Source organism: Dendronephthya gigantea, unplaced genomic scaffold, assembly GCF_004324835.1.
Source record: "Dendronephthya gigantea isolate DGI-Jeju-01 unplaced genomic scaffold, DenGig_1.0 000020F, whole genome shotgun sequence".
Classification (NCBI taxonomy): domain Eukaryota; kingdom Metazoa; phylum Cnidaria; class Anthozoa; order Malacalcyonacea; family Nephtheidae; genus Dendronephthya; species Dendronephthya gigantea.
In genome coordinates, this window is record NW_021163030.1 from 599,204 (window position 1) to 625,322 (window position 26,119).

Here is a 26,119-nt window from a genome sequence, read left to right on the forward strand (position 1 = left end):
GTTTTTGTGTTTGCCGATTGTCTATCTAGAAGTCTATCTAGCTGTACTCTTGTTTGAGTTACAACTTACAAACAGCATTGACGGATTTTGTATGGTGCATGTAACCTTGTTTTTGTGTTTGCCGATTGTTTTTAAACGTTTTTATGCAAGTTTGTATTAATTACTCCCTAAATGTTAGCCGCATGCACATTAACACTTTCGCCAACGCATGATGTCATCGCTTGCTAAAGTGTGGTTGTTATTCTGACGAATTTCATATTAGGTTCAGAAACTTGTTGAATATTGAGTCAAAAGTTCGCGATTTTCAAAACTATATATATTTTATATATATATATTGAGAGTATAAAGTATGTTATCGAGGGGGACCAAATTTCCGAACTGTGAAATACGTGATTTGTCCTTCCCAGAAATTCTTAATTTGGCGACCTTATAAAGGCTATAAATTTATAGGCTTAGCGGTTATACATACATAGGAAAGGTTGTTTTAGGAAATTACCACTTATTTATTCATTTCTCGATTAAAGCCCCAAGTAATGTTATGATAATCCTAGAAGTTAGCCACGTGCATATTAACAATATTCGTCTTAGCTCTTCGCCGAGATGAAAAGCTTTTACACAAATAAATGAAGCAAGTATGAATACAAACAAACATTTACGATCTTGCTTTTAGAAGTTTCGCGATTCTCGAACTCATGGTAATAAAGTATATGTTTTCGAGGGGGCCAAATTTCCGAAAGGGGGGCCATATTTCCTAGGAAATATGACCCCCAGGGGGGCCAAATTTCCTAGGAAATATGGCCCGGGGGGGCCAAATTTTGGGGGGGCCAAATTTCCTGGGACACCGGCGCTACGAAACACACTTTGGTATAAACACGGTCTGTCTTTGTTTCCGTTTTATATATTTTATTTAGTCTCGTCTGTGACTGTGAGTAACCAATGTCCAGTTGCGTTACCAGCCCGACAATTTAGTCCTGCTATGCTAATATTTTGGTGTTCATTGACTGTGAAAACATGAATTTCTAAAGAAATGAATAGTGATAATAGATAAAATTTGCATAGCTTGACTAAATCGTCAGGCTGGCTACGCCACTGCTTATAAGTTCACTTTTTATTCCGAATTGCAACCCGTAAAATTCGACAATCCTATTCGATGAGTATCTCGAGCCTATGATCATTCAGGCAAACGTCGCTACTATCATAGTAAAGGTCGTTGGTATTGTTATATGGTATATTCGAACATGTTATAGCAAAGTTCGGTGGTACAGGTTTATGGTATTCGAAGAGAGTATAATAAAACAATAGAGAAATAAAATCATGCAGATACACCATAAAACAAACGTGATCAGGAGTATGGTATACGTGAGTAACCCTGTGTTTCGTTGACAACTAACAAGTCTATATTTAGTCAAATTATGCTTCGCTGACAACTAACAAGTCTATACTTTAGTCAAATTATGCAAATTGAATTATATTTCGGTATGCTTAGAGAGAGGGAATAAGGTGTAACGAAAGATTTTCCATATAATTTGGTCTTGCTTTCAAATAAATTATTTGGTACTAACTTCAATTTAACTGTATCATACGGCACCGTGATCAATATTTAGGCGAGATATGTCGTGTTTTTAAGTACGATTTGCAAATTACCGAAAAATTCGAGTCGGGAATAGGTATAATCTCGATTTTCAGTCCTGTATATAGCGAAGGCGGTAGGTTAAGAAGTGTTTTTGTTACACCCTATTTGATGTTAACGGTAAAACCTTGTTTTCCAATACTTAATGTGTTGTCTCGGAAAGCCATACATTTATGAGCAGTAATTTCGTGCAACGTACAAAGGTACATTTTCCATCACGTTCTTTAATTAAACCCACCACTACCTTATGGGGAGATTTTGAAAGGCCGCCACGGCAGGGAAGAAAAGAACGTGATCGAAAAAATAATTTGCAAACAATGATCGCTACATTTCGTGCAATACTTTCTTGTCTTTCTCATAAATGACCAGGTACACCGGAAAGCCAGATAGCGCTATCCAAAAGACATATTTTCTTGAATATTTATAAATCTTTTTCTCATCAAGTTTGAAGCCTAAGTATTGAGAATTGCGGCTAAGTATTTTTCAATTTCACCAATTACCGCGGTGTCTCTTCACACAATCCTCATCAACATTTGCATAAGAGAACGTGATACGTACATTTGTTATTGCAGTGGCACGCTGGCAAATTTATGGTATCGCTTTGAATTCTTTACGTTCTATGCATACAATAATTGTAACAGCAGTCGTGACCTGGTGTGACCGAGAAAACCTTGCTATTTATAAACTCGACGGTGATTGGCTAATAAACACAAAGATATTTTGTTATGATAATATGAAGTTCCTCTATAAGTACACGTGTATCATTATTTCGTCATTCTATCGGTTAGAGATTTAGGTTCAGAGGGTCGTATTAAAACTTCTATCGTGATGAGCGTAAATAAAGTCGGTTTTGTTGGCGCAGGAAAGCTCGCTCGTGTATTAACTATGGGGTTTATACGAGCAGGGATTGTGACAGCCAAAGATGTTATAGCTAGCGCACCCACAGAACGTGATATCGAAGCCTTTCGAGACATTGGTTGCCCTGTTACCACAGACAATAAAGCCGTTGTTAAAGATAACTCTGTCATTATTCTCGCTGTTAAACCGCAAACTCTACACTCCGTTGTACGAGAAATAGCTCCATTGGTAACACGAGATCATTTAATTATTTCTCCAGCGGCTGGGGTAACTTTACGTTCAATACAAAATGAACTACCAGGTCGATCCCGAGTTGCGAGAATGATGACAAACCTTGCTGTTGAATATCGTGAAGGAGCCACAGCATTTTGTCAGGGTCGGTTTATGGAAGAAGAAGATTATGAAACGATGATGTACTTATTTTCATCAGTAGGATATTGTTTTGAAACTCCGGAAGGGTTGATGGACGTTATGACAGGATTGGTTGGAGGTGGACCTGCATATATGTATTTGGCTATTGAAGCACTTGCTGATGGTGCTGTAGAGGCTGGCGTGAATCGACAAGATGCTATTCAGCTTGCTGCAAGAGCAGTCTCTGGTGCTGCTAAGATGGTTTTAGAAACAAAACAACATCCTGGCGAACTAAAAGACAATGTCTGTTCAGCAGGTGGATCAACAATTGCAGGTATATTTGCATTAGAAAGGGCCAGATTCCGAGGTGCACTTATGGAAGCAGTGAAGGCATCATCTGAACGAGCTAAACAAGTTGGGCTTGAAGCAATTCAAATCAAATCATATAGTGGAAAATAAGCAAAATAGCAGTTGAATATACACAGTATAGGTGCAATCCAACTCCTGTTTTCTTCAAGCTATTGTTGCTACTTATTGAAGCAGAAAAGGATTTGCATGGACATTGTTGCTCTTTAGCCAGCAACAAATAAAACAGATATATAACTATTACAAGTACACTCTCGGGAACTCTGGGTTGGCCAGGAGGGGTAATTAGCATTCGTAACAAAAAAATTGTCTCCGAAGAAATAGATTTTACAATTGCATGATTTTTTCATGCACCTGGTGAAAAAAAAATTGTGTTTATGCTTGTTTGGGAGAGATATAAATAAATTATGTGTAAATAATTTTTTTAAGTAAAAAATAATGGCATACCTGTATTCAAGCTTAGGAGTTACTACTAATATCCTAAAATTTTGAAATTCAAGACAAACATTTTATAAAACACAAAATAAATGGTGTTTCCAATTTCTTGTAGTTTGTTCAATTACTATACATGTTCTAATAGTGAAAATCTGACCTTTGACCTGCATATTTATTCAAAACAGCTGGGAAAAGTACTCGAACTCACATCATCCCACTGCAGTGTTTTTATCCAGATCAGTGGATAGATTTAACATCAACTGATTTAATTATTAATTTATGTTAGTATTTCATAATTCAAGAAATATAGCAGGAAAAATTCGAAGTATTTTCTTACATCAATAATTTGACATGCGCTAGCTTTATCACAACCCTAACCAAATTATGCACACAAAGACCCAGGCATTTTACCCCCCCCCGTCCCTATGGTTTCAGTGGGTGCCATCATTGCCATAGCCATTACTGAGCTTTTAAACATTGTTCATCATTGTTAGGAAAAAAGAACTGTTTACCCTATTTAATATTCATTAAATTGTTTTATTAATCAACAGTTTGAATCATAATAATAATTTATTTATTTACACTTATTTTTGTTTATATAGAGTTTTACAACAATTATTTACACATTATCAAAATTTAAATTGTGAATGTGAAATTATTCGGAGTGATTTGTTAATGTGAAAATTTCAATTTGACAGAAAAATTGGAGAGGAAAGATTTCCAGGTTTTCTTTTTGTGGGGATTATCCAACTCGTTTCTTGTCAGCAGTAAACTGAAAAGAAACGAAAACACTTTGAGATGGATGTAAATCCTATCTCACACAATTACTTTTATTATTGGTTTACCTGTCTTCCTGTATAAATCCTGTGTGGAACCAGAAGTAAAAAGCACAATTGTCATAGCCAACAGGAACATTCTGAAACAGTAAAAGAATTGAGTGTATTCTTCTTGATGTATTCCGCCAGCACAGACATGAGACCTATAACACTCTCTTATTTACATGCATGAGATATTTCGCTTAAAAACAGACTTGGTTTTTCATTTTCATAAACCTCGTATACGTGGCATTATCTAATGTCACTTTGACACGCCACCACGCACCAGTGCATTGCCTTTAAAAAGTATTTAATTGTCCCCAAATTCTCGTTAGAGTCATTCATTATTCCTAACTTAACTCGCTGGTTAGTTCGCCTTTTACGACTTTTTCTTTTTTCATTTTTTTTATATAATTCCAAAGGGTTTTCTTTATAAATAATCCAGACAGCGCAACAATAGCAATTTATGCACTCTTTACTAGCCATAATGATGGTATTTATATTCAAATAAGACTATTTAAAGTATCTCGAAATTGTAGGAAAACTAAACCACTGTTCATTTACTAAATCACGAGGACAAACCTTATTTGATGAAAAGAACATTATCTTTGTCTCCCCTGTAATGACAGGTGATTCTTCTCCCAAAGATATTGTTAGTTTGTCCAATGCATCATTCAAGTCCTCCTAAATGAAAACACAAAACTATGAATGATGTTCCAACTTGCAAAAGGTAAAACTGGTTTATGTTGTATTGAAGTCGCGCGACTTTTATGAAAGATCGAGGCCCTACACTGCCTACAGGAAACGAACTGGGTGTGAAGGTGAAATAAAGTTAATACACTAGCTCAATGCAAAATTTAAAAATCTCCAATATTATACCGTTGATACCTTTTGCCCCAACTTGTCGTTTACCGGTCTTTCCAAAGTAACTTGGCCATCAATTATTATTTGTAAACGTAAGTCACTGCCGTTACCATTTCCAACACCTATGAATGTACAAGACTTGTTCAATATAATGTTGCGTTATGAAAATTGGCAATTCCGAATTTCATATATGTCTTTTTATATAAAAATATTTCTATAATAACAAACGTACTCTTAATGCCTTCAATTATTATGTGAGAAATTTTTCTTGGAATAGCTTCTGGTACATTCCAGTTCAAATCGTATATTATTTTCTCCATATATCCAACAAAACGACTCTATAACACATGAACAGTCAGAATATACAATGCATGCGATCTCTCATATGGGCATGCAGAAAAATGTCGCCAACAACCATGCCATGTGTAACGTACCTGGCTTGGAGTTTCAACACCTTGGAATGTTTTCCCCACAGTTAGATCAGTACGACGTTTACCAAAGTATTCTAAACTTTCCTGAAAATTATGTCATACATTTCTTCAATAAGTCAGTCATAATTGTGTGTATATCTGTAATATATTCCGTTATAAGTACCTGGGACACTCTAAATTTTCCACAGGCCAGAAGCCAAGTACAAATTGCAGTTCCAGTTCGTCCTATTGCGGAACAAAAAATTACAATGTCAGAATGCATGCAAAAAAATACAGTCATTCTGTTTCTTCTTCTTAGTGTATAAATCAATTTAAAAAAACAATGCAATGCACCTTTTCCACCTTTGCAATGCATAGCCACAATATTTTCGGGATCAGAATTTAACCATTGTCTAACGTCGTTGCAAAATTCCACTAATTGTCTAAAACGGGATGCAAGCTTGCAATCAAGCTAGTGCACTTCATCCAATTCAGTAAAATTCATACAAGAACATTTCACAGAAATAAGTAATAGAAGAAGATTAACCTTAATTTTGGAACATTATGATCATCAATTTTCAAGCGATACACTTGATCTTTGAACATGGAATGATCATATCCTCTTTCACCTATAAACAAAAGACAGGCAACGAGCCAACGAAATTTGGTATCATTCTTACTGGTTGCAAAACATGGTCGTTTAGACAAGTTAGAACAATTAGGACTTACTGCACAAATTATAGATTTTATAGTGACCAGGATGTTTTGTCTCAAAAAATCGCGACACCTCCTAGGTTTGAAATATCATTTAATTAGTTCAACCACGACATACTGTATGGTTCAACAACATTACAAAACTTCAGCTAAGATAATCGCATGATTGTCATAAATACAGATGTACATGTCTTCGAAATCTAGCAAATCCCCTCATTGAGGATCACAAAGACATTGACTCCTTCGAATCAGTCATGGAAACACAACTTGTCAACTTCTAAGTTCAACGATCAATGAGCACAAAATACCATTGTAAGACTAGCACATGCATGCACGTAGATAATAAAACAAATCTTACTGAAATAGGATTTCTGTACAACTTATATTTTCCGGACGATGGAAACGACATCGCTATAACATTTTCTAGAAATGTAGGAAGCAATTGCAAAATGGAAACTATCAACTATTGCTAGGGTTGTAACTTGTAACCTTTCCTTATCCTGCAATTGTCATTAAGTTACATTCATATTTACTATACCTGTGACGTATGTTAAGTCTAGATCGAAGCCGTCTTTTCTGTACCTCCTCTTATTCTGAGAAACCTGCAAATTGACGAATAGATCGATATGAACACAAAAACAATAGATTAAATAGAGCATGTTGCATATTAGATTTATATTAGACTTTTTACAGAAATTGCAGTATATAGTTGTCATGCACATATCGTGTTTAACACACCCACGTGTCACCATGCATACGCATGCAGAATGGAAGGTCTCTTACCATCCTCCGGGACGCTCTTTCAAACTGTTGTTTATCAGCAACAATACGGAAAAATAAGAGAACTCTCACAAGACGACCAATAATGATAAGTCTGAAAATGAAATGATCCACCTCTATCTCAGGCTCTCAGCTAGTTTTGGGTTACTTTACTTATTATTATTTCTATACAGAAATATCATTACATATACGTCAGTTTGATTCTATACTTACTTGGCATAACTGTTATGTTGAAATGTTATCGACAGGTAAACGATTGTTACAACAAATGAGATCAAAATTATGACAAGATCAAAAACCTCCAGCCACTTTTTAAAAAATAATTTTCTAAAAATCATATAGAAGTGCATAGTATATGAAATAAGTCGCATATTCCTCGTCAGCGAGTATTTCGTACACGGGTTAGCAAATGATGATAACAATCGTAAAAAAGTTGTATAAGACTTATTATAATTCGTACCCAGAGGAAAATATCCTTAAAGAAATTTCTAGCAAAAATAGTGAAACAATCATCATTGTCATTGCTTGGACTGCTATATGAGCCTAAAGAAGATAGATTGTTTTTATTTATGTTGTCTGATCTCTAAACATCTGAATACAACTATCATGAACTGTGACAAAACGTCCACTTAAATTTAACGTGAGTTAGTGTAGAGAGTCAATGAGTGATCACTACCCTCAACATTACAATTTAAACTCCTTGAATACATTAGAAAGACTCATGATCACGCCCTACTCAAATCAACTGTTAACAGTTTATTTGTATATATTCCACGACAGTAGCTATAGCGAAGCTAAGGCTTCTGTCCGTTAACCCTGCCTAGGTATTTATTTTCAAGATCGCATTTGTTTGGATTTCGCATTATAATCGAGCAAAAAGTGCCGCTATTAATTAATATTGTAGCTTTTATTAACTGTTCTTTACATGGCATGAATGATGTTAGAAAACTGACACTTGCAAATCTAAAATTATCATTTGTTTCACTAAACCTGATTTGACTTGTTTGGAGTGGCGAGGTCGGCAATGACCAGAACCAAGTCAACAAATACCAATAATAAACTGATTATTCTAAAACAAAGAATCAAATACGAAACTTGAGTGTGTGCATGATCATTGACTATATACAGAGTAGGCAGGCATTCCGGTGAAAGAACATTCTGTACGTAAAAAATTTAAAAAAAATCATGCGCTGCATGCAAGATTATTTACATTGTTGGGCAGAAAAGGAAGAGTTTCTTTACCATTTCAGTAAGGCAAGTACTTAGAAATTCGGGAAAATACTAACCTAACAGCAAAGTTTTCCACGAAACGTTTTACTTGCAGTTTAAGTTTCCTATAAAATACAGATTACTCGTCGTATTGTTATTGAGGAAAGCGACTTCATGAACAAGATACCCGCAATAGCTAGAGTAGATAGGATAATATTTCCTTGTGTCTGAAGAACAAGCCCTGACTATCCGGCCCTTTGTGAATAATACTTCATAAAATTCTTTTTCACTTTTTCCTATTCACCAATTAAGAGAGCGCAACGCCACAAAATTAGCGAGAAAAATTAGTCTTTTGAAGTGGAAGAAGTTAATTTACTTTTGCTCTATTTAAGAAATTTTCAACGAACACAGTTAAAATCACGGGTAAAATTGGGTACGGGTAACAATTTCAACCGTGCCGTCATCCAGGGCTTAAGTAATCCTGAGTGTTGTGAAGACAAAACTGTGCCGGACAAAATTTAAAGTTGTTTGATCGCCTCGTCAACACGGATCATACACACACGTTTTACCCTCTGCCTCTGGAGAACAAAGTCAATTGCGCATGAAACATAGCGATTACTACGTTTTTTTGAAATGTCAATAACCGTAAACCCCAAGAAACACAACATGCGGGCTTCAGGTCGCACATTTGGTCCGACACCACTAGCTTTTCATCGTCGAAAAGTTGCCGTGGAACATGGGTTAATGTGTAATGTGTTTACTAATCTAAAAAGCAAATTTCAAAGAATCTTTCGTTTGGTCGACACTCTTTAGTTTCAAAGTTCTTTGAAAATGTGTAGGCAACGCCTACACCCCTAGGCCCAAGCCCATGCAGCTCCAGGTTCTAGGTTCTAGAGTCCCTGGGTCTTGGGTCAAAGAACGCGGACGTCAAGACTGATGTGAAAATTGCGAGATGTGCGCGGTGTGCGGCGCTATTTTATGGCGCGGTGCGCCTGCCATATTTGCCCGGAAAAGGACCTGCGGAGGAGGTAGCTATTTTAACGTCTGCGATGTTTGACGACCGCGTCCTCGATCTAAATCTGTCTTTATTGGTTTTTATATAAGCCGATGATGCAATAATTGTAATGCTATGCCATTACTGATTTTGAATTTGTTTACGTTTTATAAAAGGCCTAGTTCAGATTTATAACTGCAGCAAATGCAATTAAACAAGAGATAACGAGTTGATAATGAGGATAAGAGGATTGTCAAGGCTTATCATCTCATTACCCACGGTTCTGATAGCATTCGACCCATGGAAATGTGGTAAAAACCCTGGTCTCGAAGAGTTCGTTTGTTTGATTGATTTAAGTCTGCGATCAATATTTGTTTAGTCATGACATTGATTCATCCTGCTTACTAGCAGTGAAATACAACCCCGAATTACCCGAAGCTTACAGTTTCCTGGTACAAGATTGGGATACTCAATATTTACCCCATACTAGTGTTGGAATAGTACGCTGCAGCATCTTGCTCCTTCCATGAACTCAAAGTGGCATCGGTAACGAAATGAACATGCTTCAGAGAAATCTCGGCTCTATCATCATCCACATCTTCTAACCAAATATCTTCGTCTTCGTCTATGAGTTGACGTTCATCGCTGTATTTAAAATAGCTGCTTGATAAAATCTGATCTGCCGCCATCGCGCAACTTCTCCACTAAAGGAAGAGAATGAATTGCGTAAAGGGATATTTGAGTTCACTTACATTAGTCATATTTTAACTTTTTAAACATGGAAATCGATGAGCATTTGTAAGGAATTCATATTTCCATCTATGTCTTAATCACTCACAAAATAAAATAATACAAAAATGATTAAATGAACAGACGAAATTTGGCTATTATACCTAAAAAATAAATTGGTATGAATACCAAACCAAAAACACATTTACTAAAATTTCTAATCGTAATTTGTATCGCTCGGAATTGTGAGGAATTTGTGGACTTTTGTTGAATTTGTGGAATTCTGAATTAAAATGACAGGAAGTGCGAATTTGCAGCTGCAGCAGAAGAATTAAAATGGCGAAATCAGTGAGCGAAAAAGATATTCATTTAACAGAGAATATACCTCCGCCAAGCTACGACGAGATATTTCCCTCAAATGATCTTCCTCCACCTTATCCTTTGCTGTATGAAAAGCACGAAATATTTGACAAGATTCTACTGCCGGACAGTCAAAATGTTGTTTCATCCTCACAATTTCGTGAGGAGATACGTTGCTCTACATGTTTTGATCCGATAAAAGAAGATTCAGAGAAGAAAAGATCTGGTGATCTAGTTAAAGATGGAATTAAGGTTAGAGTTAAGTTACGATACATAAAACTAGGACGGCCACTGTTTGAAAACTACGCTATGCTATGCATAAATTTAATAATTAAATACCAACGTACGCAAATAAGTGAAATAACGCATGCTTCAACGTTACTGTACTTAATTTTCTCAATGCAATAATTTTCTTTACTGCCAAAAATAAAAAACGATGGTGATGATTTTTAAATTAAAAATGTTTTAATGAAATCCCTTGCTGTTTTGTGATCAATTGAGAAAGATTTGTTTAATCAAAACTTAAAAGTTAATTTTGAAATTCCAGAGCTATCATTATGAATGTTACGTCAAATCTCGAGGTCCAAAATGTGATCACTGCTGTTTTGCTCTTATTCCTTGGCCAAACAAGCGTCTGTCAGGAAGATGGGTTACTTATGAAGGCAGACGATACCATGAAGAATGTTATGAGCGTGAAGCTGGGCCAAGATGTAGTTTATGTTGTAATGTGATTGTTGAAAAACTCCAACAAGGATATTCAGGAAAGTGGCGGTGGCACAATGGAAAACGATACCATGACGAATGTTTCATGAAAACAATATACAATGATATCAGAGCTAAGAATTCTTAAGAAATTTATTATTCAGCAATTACCCCCCAAAGACGAGGTGATATTGCTTGATAAACGAATAATTATTTATCAATAATTATTATAATTAATTAAAAAATTATTTTAGTATAATTACTAAGGGGCTGTTTAGATGATCCCGCTTAGCCGAGATTCAACAAAGCGTGAGATGATTGTGAGGTGTTGAAATATGTCATCATGCCAGAGTCTCAGAGTCTTGCGTTTCATGGAATCTCTGCTGAGCAGGATCTTGTAAACATCAATAATAACCTTTTATTTGTGGGAAAGATTATGTCATTTAGAGACTTAATTCATGAAAACTAGTGATGCAGTAGTCTGGTCAATTTGGTGATAAATACTCATATTGATTTACTTTACAAAATCCCAGTTGCACACACTAACCCTAACCCTAACTACAATTTGTGCTTAATTGTGAAATTAATTCGACACACCATTGAAACAATGTTGTTATCTGTTATAAGATACAGGTACAGAGTTTATATAACATATAAAATGTCCCATGGTATAGCTTTCACTACCAGTGGAGGATTAGTTCCAAACTTTATCCAGTGTTATTACCATACCATTTGCTATATATTCACATTCCAGCCTATATAATAGACTTAAAGTTAGATGTTGTCAATTTATTAACCATGCAATAATGCAATATTACGTTTTATTTTAAAGCAGATGCCATATGCATATGTTTATAGGATTCATTACATTATATACCTTTCAGATCAGCAGGTTTATATGACTAGCCTCTTGAGCTCATTTTCGTCAATTCCACGCGGTTTTGTGGAGATGTGGAGGAGTTTGATGAATCACGGCGTTTCTGTACATACAGTAATTAAAATTTCGTTAAGTATACTTCTCCTGGAAGGATTATATTTTTATCTTGGGGATATGATTTTTAATGGTTTTTAAAGGTTTAAAATACACAACAGACTAGTAAACTGACCTCCAAAAACGAGCAGAAGATGATGATTAACGTGCAGGCGCAAACGACGGAGGTAAAGATGATGTAGCTATTACGTAAACTGGAAACGTAATCTCGATCAGGAACATCAGATAAAATAACACCAAGAACCAATAGAGAACTGAACGAAGCACTCAGCCTGCAGTCGAAGTTAAAAAATCAATCAGTGCGTTCCTGTCACCTTGAGTATGGTTGACAGAGTGTGATATACATTCTAAAAAACAAATAGCTATAACGTTACCTAGTAAAACTACCATCATCAGATTTCCCTGTAGTTGCTATAGCAACTATAATTAGAAGAAAAGCTTGAACACTGTGAAATATATACACAGTTATTTCCCAATCAGGATATTTGGTCTCAGAACAAAATTCATTGTAAGGAACTGTTTCAACCAAACCACCTGACGTAACCTAGCAAATTAGAAAATACTATGATGAAAATATGAAAACCAGGAGTGAAAATAATACGTCGTCGACTATAAGTTATTGCTTTTCATTCATAATTCATATAACCCGTGCAATGTCTAACAGATACCTCTCCACAAGTCTGGTATTAGTTTTCGACAGTTTCACTTCAATAGAAATCTCACGTATGACAACCACGTCAAAATGAACTTACCAAATGATTACTGAATGTTTCTCTCGCCGTATATCTGTTTGGCAAAATATACTAAAGACATGGACTTACAGACTTTTCTTCTTGATAAAAAATCTTGATTGGTTTTGGAGAATTCTTTTGAAACCATAAAATAATCAAAACAACGTCGATTGCTATGCACAGGAGAACCACACCACAGCAAGAAGTACGTTTCTAGGAAAATATTTACTTATTAGTTCTTAGTTAAGGATTAAAACAAAATTTGCCAACGAAGACATATTTTACCACAGATACGTCTTTGCAACGGATCAAAAGTAATTTTGAGATGATTGCACCAAGAAGAAGAGAAAGACCAACAGACGTCAGTCCTAGTTGACCCTAAAATAATATTTACAAATTAATGATGTAACTTTCCTGTTGTCTCGTTATCACAAAAAGCAAGTGTGCCAGGTCATCAATCCTACGAGAGGATTCAAAGCAGCCTTCAATGAATTCAGGGTCGTGCTCTAACCAATTATCAAGCGCTTTATCGAACGTCCGTTTAGAAAAATAAAGCGTTCCACTCCAGTAAAATTTTAAAATCATAGAAATCAGTCATTTTGGAATTTATATACAGTATATTTACCAAACATGTCTTTTTTGTTTCATCGTAATCGTCCAGCTTATCCATGACACGAAGTCCATAAAGGATGCCAGAAATACAAAGGCATATGCTGCCCGTTGCAATGACGATGTTCAAACTAGCGGCATGCTTTCCAAAATTCCTATTTTCAGCAACAAAATTTATTATTGGAATTACCTGTATTGCATCTCACCAGCCTGGTTCTTGTTATTATCCTGCCTCACTTCAATTTTGGTATCTTCATCTTCTATCATATTATTTACTATTGTGATTCAAACACATGAATAACAGTGCACTTCGCTAAAGTCTCTTAACTCATCTAAATTTCAGTCATCACAAAAAGCTTCGAGTACTACTGATCCAAATAAAATAAAATTGAAAGCATTTTCATCACATTAGAAGGTTCAATAGAGCTCAGAGCGAGCTGGTTAGTTAGTTTTAATACGCGGGCACCTTTCTGCATGTGTTTGACTGTTAGACTATCACAAATATCGTAAACAATCATTTTGGACTGACCTCCAACACTGAGATGAAATAAAAACGAACGAAAAGAAAATGCTAAGAACACAAAGAGCTGTTAGAAGAATGAAAATCCACTCCTTCATTTCCTGAGCTTCATAAATAATCGTTATCCCAGGTTCTCGATCACTCGGTATGGTATCATTGCCTATACAATTTAAGAATGAAATATTATGATAATTTTTATAATCTGTTTGAAAAACAGGTTCGAAAGAAGTATTCTATTAGCCTGTGCATCTGCAAGCCACGTGATCGTCGCCAGGTTGGATACTTTGCCAGTATAAATGTTATGGTAAATTGCGAAATAATATTGCAAACATAATGGATCAAGACTTAGGACTACCCTGATATCATCCAACATGGCGACATTCTCTTCGTCTTTGAGAATGGCTGCATCTCTACGAACTATTGGTTATAATATCTGATAAGAATATTTCAAAATTTCAATAACCTTTCCATAAATGGCCATGCCCAAATTTCAGTGTAGTGACATTATTTATAACATCATACATCATCACTTCAATAGCATTTCCATCTAAAATAAAAAAATTGTTTTCGATATTCTATATTCTATATTCTATATAGGATGAATGAGGAAAGAATAATGTAAAATTTTCCCGCTTACCTTGATCATATTGAAAGATATGAGCAGGACCGTCCAGTCTTTCTCTATAATCTTTGCTGTATACTTGAATTGAACCCTAGAAAAGGAAAATTTTTAACGTATGAGTTATTAACTTGCAAGTATACTCTGTCTGCATACGGACGTTTTGCATACCAAGTGGTCAATATAAGGCAGCAGTGTGTATAAAACCTTTGATATAAATTTACTCAAACATCTAATTACAAAATACCATGAAATTATATAATACCAGTATACGTACCGTTATTCCAGTGAAAGTGACAGAACTTAAACTGGAGATGAGAAGTTCATAAAATGTTTCATTCCCAGTTGTAATATCTTCCAGTTTTATTCCATGATTTCTTACGACATTATCAAGAGCTTTTGCAAGAAACCATGCTCCATCGTAAGAATACGCCGCTAATGGAGGAACAAAAGACATTCCCAGTCTTTGAAGATATTCTGTCCAGACTTCATTCGGAGTCTATTAAATAGAAATTGAAACGTGCAGGATGTTTTATTGAAGGCGTCTTCATTGGAGGCAAGTCATTGCCTTTTCTTCTCTCATGCAACCGTAAAATAAGGAATAAATATCATACTTACTCGTCCTGAAATAGTATTAGTTGTTCTGTCTTGAATATTTATGTTATCACCAAAACTAAACGAGTATTGCACAACAGTTTTCATAGTTTCATTTTGAGTTGTGTTGGTATCGTGCCACCATGTTGCTGGATACGTTTCTAACCAAATCCAAACATATTCAGGACTGTATAATCTTGAAACATACGCCTAAAACGATTATATGGTCATAGCTGAGGGTTAATTAAGCTTTAATTTAACTCATGAAAATGATGAAAAATCATTGCCACTCCATGCAATATCTGTCATCACTGCAGTTATTGTTATCTACCTGGGACATTAACTTTTTTCCAAAGTCTGAACTCACAGCTGTTATAACGATGCGAATATTTTTCTTCTAAAAACGCAGAAGTTTTATTAAAAACCTAGTTAAACCACCTCTAGTTACGCTGTTAAGGCTAGTTTCCCCTCAGGGAAAATCTCCTTTGGATCTGAACGGACAGGAAAATTTCCTTTGTCGGTGAGTTCTCAGGCGGCGTTTATACAAAGGTCCTGTCCTACCCGATCCAAAGGAGAATTTTCCTGAGTGGAAACTAGCCTTTAGACACGGTAAGTGTTTCTGAAAAATGAAATGGCAAACATACATCAAAGGCATGTAGAACCGCACCGTTCGATTTCGAGTTCAACTCAAACTTACAAACCTTAATTTCAGTAATACTCTGTTCAATTTGTTCAGCATTAATGACTTTATTCCATTCAACATCAATTTCATTTCTTGCCATATCTCTGACAACTACTTCGTAAGCTGATTCCAACTGAACGGAAAGCATTTAATATTTCAAAGACATGTCTAAACGCCTTCGATGTAAACATTCGCTAGTTATTTATATTGATCTATTTAAGGATTTCCTGCTGATGATATTCAAGATAAACATGGCTTATTAGTAAACATCAAAGTTACAGATCAGATCTTCTACACATCCATGTAATGATTGCAGGTTGTCTCACGACAATTGCCTTACCAACGTCAGAAAAAGAATGATTTTATCTGCTACGCACACATACCAATCCAGTTGCGGTCTTCTCTCCAATTATGGCCACTCTTGACCAATTAAACATTTTTACCAATGCTATACTTGCTTGGATTGCAGGAAAGTCAGTTGGAATAACTCTGTATAATGAGGGAAATTCGTTGGCATTGGATAAACTCAGGCTGGTGGATGTATGAGATACCTGAAGAAAGAAATGGACGAGAATTGTGTTTTTCTTTGCACTGTAAGCTGTGATATTGGCCTGTGATATTGATAGTAGATGAAGTTGTTCTCACCTGAGCAACGTTAGCGAAGGCTGTCATCCCAGCCAATGTTTGAGTTGCATCAGAACATGCAGCACCATACAGTGCCAAGATGTTGGGAGGGTTTGCAAGAAGTTTTACCAAAGAGTTGAAGGCTACTTTAGGATCACACTACAAGTAAATGTTTGAACAAATAATTGAAAAGACTGAGTATCAAGCATTAGTCAGCTAACGTGTTTAACTTGGTAGATGCAAAAAAGCCTTAACATGCAGCATGAGAAAACACAGTTGACAACCAAGTATAGCAAACAAACAGTTTGTGAAATATCCGCTTATGAGAAAAGTTTTTGAAGGGCGTATGAAAATTTACAAAAACGGTTCTCGACATTTCGAATTATAGAAAGATCTTCTGAAGTGTTCAATGTGAGTTTCAGATTTGACTGTCACTGTCACCATATATATTTAGACTACCGACACTGCATGTATACAGTATTCTTAAACTGGAGTATTGGCAAAGGTCTGACCTTACTGTCTCCTGTGACAATATCGAGAGTGTAGCCTGACAGAATTGAGGAGTCATTATTGATGTGATCTAAGGCGAGTCTTGTACCAGCATCCAACACAAACCCAGGAACTCTTGCTTTGTTTGGCAAAGATGGAAACATACCAGCAAAATATATAGTTGTAGGTTTTCGGTCCTTCGGTATAGCTTGATCGTCTATATATAGAAAGTAAAAAAAATTCTAAATGTTTTGAACAATCGTATATGCATGTTCTATGTTTCCCTTTTCTATAATCATGACCTTTAAATTTAGAACTTATTTGCAAAGAGCTATTAGTTTGGATATGGACATTTCTGTTTAGACAGCCTACATGTAAAAACGCACGCACTTGTCCATAAATGTCCTTTTCCAACTTTAGTTGTAACATTATTAAAGACGTCGTACATCATCACTTCAATAGCATTTCCATCTAGAATATAAGTAATATAAGTAATATTGACACCCAATTATCAACCTACGCACTGAGACGTATTTCAACTAATTTTGGACCATGCATGCATGCATACAGATGGTTATAGAACAGCGAAATGCCTTTGACCTGTCGAGATCATTGATAGAGATCCTAAAATTAAAGCACCTTAAAAAATGTTGGGCGCGTTTTCTGTTTCGAGTGTACCCGAAAACGGCAAACTCGACCTTGGTCGAATTCGCCATTTTTCGGCCGACTTGACCATGGTCGAATTCGTCATTTTCCGGCAAACTCGACTGTGGTCGTATATTTGCCATTTCCCGGCGAATATAACCATAGTCGTATATTTGCCGTTTGGTGGCGAATATGACTATGGTCGTATTTGCCATTTTCCGACAAATATGACCATGGTCGTATTTGCCATTTTCCGGCGAATATGACCATGGTCGTATTTGCCATTTTCCGACGAATATCCCCATGGTCGTATTTCCGGCGAACTCGACCGTGGTCGAATACGCCATTTTCCGGGGAACTCGACCATGGTCGAATACGCCATTTTCCGGCCGACTCAAGCATGATCGCGAATACGCCATTTTTCGGGTAGACTTGACCATGGTAAAATAGGCCATTTTCCGGTACACTCGACCATGGTCGAATACGCCGTTTTCCGGTACACCCGACCATTGTCAAATACGCCATCTTCCGGCAGGCTCGACAATGATCGAATACGCAAGGACAAAAAAAATTTTTTTGTAAAACTTTTGCAGAACGCTTTGAAGTACTTTATGCCTCGCATATATTTAAAACCATGACGTCAGAAAAAAATTTAGCCGCGGGCCCCACAATTTCTCTGGGCGGCCCTGTATGCATGCACAGTATCTACAGTTACCGACCATGGCATGCATACATGCTGCCTGTATAACTATGGCAAAAAATTGCGTACAATCTATTCAGGCCACAACTATTTTAGCGTCAAATATACAGAAAATTATTTAGAAAAGTATTTTATACCAACTTGCTGCTTAATTTTTCAATAGAGATATATATACAAATCAATACACATAGGGGAATTTTACGACATGCAGCATTGAGCATAATCTAAAATCCGGACAAATTACATACCTTGATCATATTGAAAAATATGAGCAGGGCCGTCCAGTCTTTCTCTATAATCTTTGCTATATACTTGAATTGAACCCTAAAATGAAAGGTTTTAACAAACATATTTTACGTGTAATTGCAGATATAATTATATTTTCTTGTTTAAAAGGTATAATACCTGCATCAATAATCCAGCACAATGGAGCAAGGGAATTATTCAAGCAAAAAATGCATTTAAACAACAACACCTGCGGCATCAATAAGCTTGAGATGGGTTCAAACGATTTCATATTAATTTTAGTATATACTGAATGACGTACCGTTATTCCAGTGAAAGTGACAGAACTTAAACTGGAGATGAGAAGTTCATAAAATGTTTCATTTCCAGTTGTAATATCTTCCAGTTTTATTCCATGACTTCTAACGACATTATCAAGAGCTTTTGCAAGAAACCATGCTCCATCGTAAGAATACGCCGCTAACGGAGGAACAAAAGACATTCCCAGTCTTTGAAGATATTCTGTCCAGACTTCATTCGGAGTCTATTGAGAAAAAAAAAATTTTAATAGTAATTGGATTAAAATCATTAACGCATCTTTATCTCTTTTCGACGGGGTAACCCTCAAAACGTTGTATTGAATAAATATCATACTCACTCGTCCTGAAATAGTATTAGTTGTTCTGTCTTGAATATTTATGTTATCACCAAAACTAAACGAGTATTGCACAACAGTTTTCACAGTTTCATTTTGAGTTGTGTTAGTATCGTGCCACCATGTTGCTGGATAAGTTTCTAACCAAATCCAGACATATTCAGGACTGTACAAACCAGATACGTAGGCCTTAAAGAAACATTATAAAACGTTGATATATTTTGACGGGTACGTTAGTTGCCCTGTTGAGATTTTCACAACGGAGAAGTTTTCAGATTTTCGTAGTTTTCTTTATACGCTACGATCATGAACATCAATAATAAACTTCGACTCGTGCATGAAAACGGGGTCCGTAGCATAAAACTGCAAACTTTAATTTGGGCTTCAAGTCACGGATATATAGTTCAATCTTGTGAAAAACTAAAAAGTGAACTACTTAATTGCCTTTTCATTACCTGAGACATTAATTTTTTACCAAATGTTGCACTAACGGCAGCGATAATAATACGAATATCTTTTTTCTAAAAATAAAGGAGAGAGGGAAATGTCCACAGGTGAAAAATACACTGAAAATGTACAAGTTTATTGTGTTTGATGTATTTTTTTTTTCTGTGAAATAAAGAAAATAATTGAATTAAGAAATTATTTCATTCAGTTGATTGAGCATGCGACAATTTATCAAACTATGTACACAACAAAGACAAATCATGGAATCACATTCAATGCTTTCTCTTCACTCAGTAAATATTGCCATAACTTTCTTTATACCCCAGTGCTAGCGTCACCATCTATACCTAATACTTAGTCTCAGCAAAAAAAATTTTGAAGACAGACCTTGATTTCAATAATACTCTTCTCAACGTCGTCAGTGTTGATGATTCTACTCCATTCAACATCAACTCCATTTCTTACCATATCTCTGACAACTACTTCGTAAGCTGATTCCAACTGAACAGAAAGCATTTGATATTTATTACGTTCAAAGATAACATATGATAGAGGATCAATAAATATCAACCAATAGACTTACATCATGTAAAATAGTCTAATGATTAGTTAAACTCATTGTGAATTCTTCCTCAGTCTTAACTGATGCCATTGTATAGCATGCTTCGTCGCAGTTCATGTTGTGTCTCTGAATTTTGTGTTCAATCATCAGTTTAATTTACATACCAATCCAGATGCAGTCTTTTCTCCAATTATGGCCACTCTTGACCACTTAAACATTTTTACCAATGCTATACTTGCTTGGATTGCAGGAAAGTCAGTTGGAATAACTCTGTATAATGAGGGAAATTCGTTGGCAGTGGATAAACTCAGGCTGGTGGATGTATGAGATACCTGAAGAAAGAAATGAACGAGAATTTCGTTTTTCTTTGCACTGAGAGCTGTGATATTGGCCTCTGCAAATGAGGATAGTTTGGTAAACCAGTAGATGAAGTTGTTCTCACCTGAGCAACGTTAGCGAAGGCTGTCATCTCAGCCAATGTTTGAGTTGCATCAGAACATGCAGCACCATACAGTGCCAAGATGTTGGGAGGGTTTGCAAGAAGTTTCACCAAAGAGTTGAAGGCTACTTTAGGATCACACTACATCGATAGAAATTAATTATTATAACCTCTTCATCACGAATTATCTTGTTTGTGTGTCTGGTAATTAAAATCTTAAACAAGCTCATAAATACCAAACCTGGTACGTTGTACAGAGTGTTTGAACTATCACTATGAAACTATTATGCACATTCATGCAAAGTTGAGTGACTCCCTGTCAGGGCCGAAACAATTCTTATACTTGAAGAAGCTGCTTCGTGACTTACAAGGATATACGATGGTAATTGTTAATATGTTAGCCGCGTCATTTAATCAAGATGAAAATATATCGAGTATATATATTTTATCCTTTCACTAATTGACGAAGTAATAAATTGCATGATTGAGCAAAAGTGCCCTTACTGTTGTAGATAAAACATTATGGGTTTATTATCTCTGTGGGAAACTTTCTTTGGGGCATAGATTCGTAAAGGTCAGGAACGTGCATTTCATGCTGTTACAAAGCTCGAAATCCATATTGTATACATTCCGTTCACATTTCTAACATTCCAAACTAGTTATACTAATGTGCTATTTCTGTTTATTGAAGATTCTAGTCTCTGTTAAGTTCTTTCCTAAAATAAGCGACTAATCTAGTTTAAGTGATAATTGATCCTTTTGCTCACTTATCAATGCAGTTATGGAACAATATGCCTGGGGTATAAAAAATCAGAACTCGTGCACACAAGAAAATTACTAACTTTACTAACGGACAACCCGCAATCATGCATTAGATTATAATATCTAAACACCAGGCTCAACCATTATGTGTAATATAAACTTCGATAAATTTCGTACAAAATTACTGAATTGCCAATAATCACAACAGTAACATATTTACTAAAATGTAATCTGACCTTGCTGTCTCCTGTGACCATATCGAGGGTGTACCCTGACAGAATTGAGGAGTCATTATTGATGTGATCTAAGGCGAGTCTTGTACCAGCATCCAACACAAACCCAGGAACTCTGGCTTTGTTTGGCCAAGATGGAAACATACCAGCAAAATAAACGGTGGTACTCGCTTCTGTCAAAGTAACTAGTGATAGAAGATAGGGGAAGAAAAAAAATCACTTTTCGTGATAAACTTGAACACGCCATTGCGGAGGCACTGTACGATTGAGTATATAGCTAAAAATCCATTCATAATATTGCTACACTTTTGACAGTTGGGGGACCATTGTGACTTGACAAAAGAATCACCATTAACTGAACAAAGGATGTTGTCCAAAGCATCCATCAAATAGACACATGAGGTCTTAGGAGCAATTTGAAAACGAAAGGGAAAACAGATAATCGAAGAATTTGTATGCACCATGACTTTTGTAGGGTAAAATTAATAATAATGGTTAACACTATTTAAAAGTTAGTTAACCGGTAAGTGAAAGTGCGTAATGTTTCAATATAAAAGTCACTGAACAAAAAGTCAATTGCAGAATAATGTATTCAGATACTTTGAATAATGACAACTGCGATAACATCATTTAACAATGCATTATTTTATAAATTCTTTTTATAAATTCTAGAACTATAAGATGATTATATACGGTATACAATTATTTTATGTTTTATGTCAAGAATGCAATGGATCTGTTAATGCTGGCTAACTTCAAATGGAACAATACAAGCAGCTTGATATCTGCATTGTTTATTAAAATTATCTCTCCCACAGCGAGACCCTTGCTGACAGTTCATTTAAATTTTGCTAAAAATAATACGAACGTTGGCTCGGGTTTTACTAAATGCGGTAATTTAATTGGTCTACAAACATTTAGCCAGATAATAAACTTTGATAGTAAGCTGCTCTAGGATAAAGCAGTATAAGTAGGATAATTGGTAGTATTATTATTAAATAATTATGAAATATAAAATACTTTAATAATGCTGTCTTGTGCAGCAGGAAAATAAGGAATACGTCGCACTCGATTGATTGGCAGGGCTGAAATTGTTACCTGCATCATGCCCATTTTGTTTAGCATTCAGCTTGGTTACCAGTTGGCCCAGTACAGCCGTACAGGTACTCATTTTAGCCGTGCCGATAAATTGAGTGTAACTGTGCAAGTGAGGCTTACACATGCAGTGCAAAAATAAACTTCACGTCATTTTTTGATCGTAATCTGCGAATATTTCTTGGGCAACTGTACTTGAATTGTTCAGCCAAACTAAATTGCCAGCAATTAAAGTTGCTTGTATTTCTAAGTCATCGTTTAAAATTATAATATCGGCATCTGCCCCGTAATTTAATGTTCCTTTGTGATCTGATATTTTGAGAAGTTGCGCTGGATGTAAAGAAGCGGCCTCCAAAGCTTCGACACAACTGCAACCTGCAAAAATATATTGTTCAGAGTAAATATATGTATTAATAAAATAAATGTCTTTAAATTGAATTTTTTAGAAATTTTACGACGCGTATACTGTCAGTTCTTACAACGCAAACAACGTTTGCAACGAATGAAGTTCTTAAAAAAAACTGTAAAATTAGGACTAGGAATTACCTGCAAACTTTTTGAACTGACGGACACAATAATCCAATGACGCAATGCTTTGTGAAAAAAGACCAAATATAATATGATTAAACGAAATATTTTACCTGGAAAATTACCTGAAATTTAATATGCACCTGTTTGACTGAAGTTCTAGTATAAAACGAGGGATTTTCAAACGAATGCTATTAACATCGGTGAAAAAAAAACTAACATTCATATTCATGCTTCTTACCTTCCCGCTAAAGTTTTTAATCCTGCTACAGTCGCCATGTTATCATGTATCTCCACTTCAACTGTGCCCAAACAATGTTTACCAGAAGGCAATCCTAATGCAGCAATAGCATCAGACACCAGAACTAAACCTTAAAAAACAAGTGAATATTCAATTCTCAAATCATCGCCGGCCAATCTATCATTACATGCAATAGCAGGCTTTTTTGCCAGAACATGACGGGGGCACTGCTTAGTGGACACTCTCTCCGTAAAGTCTGACTTTGTTCTGTGCTAACGACCAACCAAACATATTCTCCATAGGAAATATCTAAACGCTGTAAAGTGTCTATATGCAGGCATTAGTGTTAAGCATAAGTAAATATAATTTATCCTTCGATAAAGTCAATTGTGACTTGTATGACAATTTTTTTCTCAGAGAGATTCCTAAATTTTTATAGTACTACTGTCCATTGTCCATGACCATGACCATGTTATTTGTTTATGTAATTCAACAACGAAACGAGAACTTGTACCGTTTGGATGACTTCTGTGAGCAATGCGTAAAGCAGTTGGGTGCGTATGAATGCCGTCAGCAATAATACCAAAATAAATCGGTTCTGGAATATTATCACTTGTCAATAAACCAACAATACCGGGGTCACGGTGGTGAAACTAAACATCACGTAAAGACAATATTTGAACAAAATTTAGCAACGCAATTGCGGTGCATCAGACCAGGTAGAAACAATTTCACGCTAGCAGTGGTAATCGTTGCGCTGGTCGACTGATAATTTACTACTGAAAGTAGAACTGAAACACTAATGAAGTTCAGTGTTTATTTTCTAGTGTAACCAGCAATTTATCACTAGTGGATCCACATTAGATTATTTACATAAATATTTGAATCATTATTACATTACCGGTAACATTGCATTAAATAAATGTGTAATAAACCTCGCTCCACATCTGGCGGCTTCTTCTGCGGTATCCAAACTAGCTAAGGTATGACCTGAAAAATAAAAGTCAAAAGTGCCTGATTGTTAAATACCGTCCGACGACGTTCCGACGATATTCCGACGCGAGCTCTCTAACTGACACACACAATACAAGACGATCCAGTCAATAACAAGTATCGATAAATTACGTAATAATACCGTAGCGTATATTCCAGTCTAACCTATAGATACAGCAATCCCTTTCTTGGATAAATCTTTAATCGCCTCCATAGCATATGGTTGCTCAGGTGCAAGAGTTACAATTCTGACAGAATCTAAACTACCATAATGCTCATTCATTTTGTTTATTCCTTGAGGACCAAGGGCTTCAATAAACACTTCTTTGTGCGCTCCTTTTTTTTCTTTGCTGATAAAAGGACCTTCTAAATGTAAACCTGTATTGAAAAAAATAACCCTTTTGATGAATACGTGGTGAAAGCTTAACGTGGCGAAACACTAAAAAGGTGATTGGCATAGGTTTACCAGAGCAGGTACCAAGGCAAAACAAAGTCTTTTGAATGAAATGTAATACTGAGCAGTTTCCATTAGGTGGAAGGAGCAAGTTTAGGAAGTGTCATAGCTTAACTCCATGTTTGACAGGGATCAAGGGATAATATGTGCTACATGTAGAAATTAAAGGAAGTGTGTTTAAAATTACTTGCCGAGAATTGTTGCACCTGCATGTGTGTTTTTTGAGATTTTTGAAATTCTAGGAAGAAGCTAAGAGACAAGAATATTAAATTCATTATTTGTATAATATTCAGTGAAACCATGGTCACAACTGCAGTAATAAAATTCAATCAAACCTGATGGTATGTTTCCTTGGAAGAAGTAACAATAGTTGGACAGAATGATGTGACACCATACTGAAGTAATTTATTACACACTGATTTTATGCCTGTCTCTATGCTTTCTATATCTGATGAAAAATCTACACCAAACCCACCTAAAAAATATCAAATCTTTTTATTATTATTTACCTCCATAAATATAATAAACACCAGTGTTTGCACATTTGGATTTATCAAATAACTACCAGAGTCCAGGGATTCAGCCAGACTGCTACTCTGCTAGTTAGGGGCCCCTCCACACCTATTTTACCATTATTATATATCCCAATATATATTACCATTAATCTGAACATCAATATATCCTGGGGCAATCAACAATCCTTTGCAATCAACCTTAACATCAGCAGCAACATTTTCATCAAAAAAGAGGGCATGAGGGTCTAGAATGCAACCATCTCGTACCCAAAGATCATCTTTTATTATCTTGTGATCTTTAAGTAGCTGACAGTTCCAAAATTGAATAAGAATGTTTTGTCCTTCCTCTGGTCTTTTTCTTTTCATCTTAATTTTTTCTTAAAAATATCTAATTGAATGATTAGCTTCCAATCACTCTAATCACAACCCTAATCACCACCGTAATGAATTCGTAATGAGCGGTAATGATCTTCCATTCAAAAGTTATAACCGGACAGCGGTTATTGATATTGGTTACTTGGTTTTATAAAATTATTAAATTTTACTATA

General features: G+C 35.7%; 5 protein-coding genes across 6 annotated transcripts; 2 read left to right on the plus strand and 3 right to left on the minus strand.

The window, feature by feature from the left end:
• Positions 1-2,417: 2,417 nt before the first annotated feature.
• Positions 2,418-3,573, plus strand: LOC114521463 (pyrroline-5-carboxylate reductase 1, mitochondrial-like). Its single transcript, XM_028541924.1, has one exon. The coding sequence runs from the start codon at positions 2,459-2,461 to the stop codon at positions 3,296-3,298; it is 840 nt and encodes a 279-aa protein (XP_028397725.1). The 5' UTR covers positions 2,418-2,458; the 3' UTR covers positions 3,299-3,573.
• Positions 3,574-4,253: 680 nt separating this feature from the next.
• LOC114521612 (phosphatidylinositol 3,4,5-trisphosphate 3-phosphatase TPTE2-like) lies at positions 4,254-10,163 on the minus strand. Of its 2 annotated transcripts, none has more exons than XM_028542103.1 (18): positions 9,907-10,163; positions 8,510-8,557; positions 8,214-8,292; positions 7,684-7,766; positions 7,437-7,550; positions 7,227-7,317; positions 6,982-7,045; positions 6,802-6,866; positions 6,459-6,519; positions 6,277-6,358; positions 6,084-6,172; positions 5,914-5,975; positions 5,754-5,834; positions 5,552-5,657; positions 5,335-5,441; positions 5,038-5,139; positions 4,486-4,556; positions 4,254-4,412 (listed from the first exon to the last, which is right to left on the minus strand). In XM_028542103.1, the coding sequence occupies exons 1-18, from the start codon at positions 10,113-10,115 to the stop codon at positions 4,313-4,315; spliced, it is 1,614 nt and encodes a 537-aa protein (XP_028397904.1). In that variant the 5' UTR covers positions 10,116-10,163; the 3' UTR covers positions 4,254-4,312. The 2 variants fall into 2 exon arrangements, with proteins under 2 accessions (XP_028397904.1, XP_028397905.1); XM_028542104.1 differs by having other exon boundaries at positions 4,257-4,412; positions 5,344-5,441.
• A 323-nt stretch (positions 10,164-10,486) lies between these two features.
• Positions 10,487-12,107, plus strand: LOC114521631. The gene is made up of 2 exons (XM_028542130.1): positions 10,487-10,767; positions 11,063-12,107. Exons 1-2 carry the CDS (start codon positions 10,492-10,494, stop codon positions 11,363-11,365), a joined length of 579 nt encoding a protein of 192 aa, XP_028397931.1. The 5' UTR covers positions 10,487-10,491; the 3' UTR covers positions 11,366-12,107.
• LOC114521520 (gamma-aminobutyric acid type B receptor subunit 2-like) lies at positions 11,881-22,915 on the minus strand. The gene is made up of 27 exons (XM_028541988.1): positions 22,843-22,915; positions 21,748-21,929; positions 20,753-20,890; positions 20,475-20,642; positions 20,136-20,249; positions 19,757-19,822; positions 19,305-19,490; positions 18,969-19,190; positions 18,670-18,745; positions 17,467-17,547; positions 17,100-17,293; positions 16,609-16,746; positions 16,347-16,514; positions 15,983-16,096; positions 15,613-15,678; positions 15,306-15,491; positions 14,965-15,186; positions 14,706-14,781; positions 14,532-14,615; positions 14,078-14,228; positions 13,565-13,703; positions 13,225-13,317; positions 13,030-13,152; positions 12,583-12,752; positions 12,324-12,480; positions 12,095-12,197; positions 11,881-11,972 (listed from the first exon to the last, which is right to left on the minus strand). The coding sequence occupies exons 1-26, from the start codon at positions 22,913-22,915 to the stop codon at positions 12,120-12,122; spliced, it is 3,465 nt and encodes a 1,154-aa protein (XP_028397789.1). The 3' UTR covers positions 11,881-11,972; positions 12,095-12,119.
• On the minus strand, positions 22,419-26,046 carry LOC114521395 (N-acetylglucosamine-6-phosphate deacetylase-like). Its single transcript, XM_028541827.1, has 9 exons — positions 25,714-26,046; positions 25,391-25,530; positions 25,247-25,304; positions 24,767-24,979; positions 24,510-24,598; positions 24,123-24,261; positions 23,609-23,738; positions 23,386-23,432; positions 22,419-23,214 (listed from the first exon to the last, which is right to left on the minus strand). Exons 1-9 carry the CDS (start codon positions 25,934-25,936, stop codon positions 22,985-22,987), a joined length of 1,269 nt encoding a protein of 422 aa, XP_028397628.1. The 5' UTR covers positions 25,937-26,046; the 3' UTR covers positions 22,419-22,984.
• Between the last annotated feature and the right edge of the window lie 73 nt (positions 26,047-26,119).

Coding starts and splice junctions, on each gene's coding strand:
- LOC114521612 (XM_028542103.1), bottom strand. CDS start 10,115: ATGGCGGCAGATCAGATTTTATCAAGCAGCTATTTTAAATACAGCGAT. Junction 8,558..9,906: donor TATTCCAACACTAGTATGGG/GTAAATATTGAG, acceptor TGTATTTTATAG/GAAACTTAAACTGCAAGTAA. Junction 6,520..6,801: donor TGTACAGAAATCCTATTTCA/GTAAGATTTGTT, acceptor TTTCAAACCTAG/GAGGTGTCGCGATTTTTTGA.
- LOC114521520 (XM_028541988.1), bottom strand. CDS start 22,915: ATGAGTACCTGTACGGCTGTACTGGGCCAACTGGTAACCAAGCTGAAT. Junction 19,491..19,756: donor GTAAAAAATTAATGTCTCAG/GTAATGAAAAGG, acceptor TGTTTCTTTAAG/GCCTACGTATCTGGTTTGTA. Junction 17,548..18,669: donor TATTTTTCAATATGATCAAG/GTATGTAATTTG, acceptor CTTATATTCTAG/ATGGAAATGCTATTGAAGTG.
- LOC114521631 (XM_028542130.1), top strand. CDS start 10,492: ATGGCGAAATCAGTGAGCGAAAAAGATATTCATTTAACAGAGAATATA. Junction 10,768..11,062: donor TAGTTAAAGATGGAATTAAG/GTTAGAGTTAAG, acceptor TTGAAATTCCAG/AGCTATCATTATGAATGTTA.
- LOC114521395 (XM_028541827.1), bottom strand. CDS start 25,936: ATGAAAAGAAAAAGACCAGAGGAAGGACAAAACATTCTTATTCAATTT. Junction 24,262..24,509: donor TATTTAATGCAATGTTACCG/GTAATGTAATAA, acceptor CGTGATGTTTAG/TTTCACCACCGTGACCCCGG. Junction 23,215..23,385: donor TCAGTTCAAAAAGTTTGCAG/GTAATTCCTAGT, acceptor ATATTTTTGCAG/GTTGCAGTTGTGTCGAAGCT.
- LOC114521463 (XM_028541924.1), top strand. CDS start 2,459: ATGAGCGTAAATAAAGTCGGTTTTGTTGGCGCAGGAAAGCTCGCTCGT.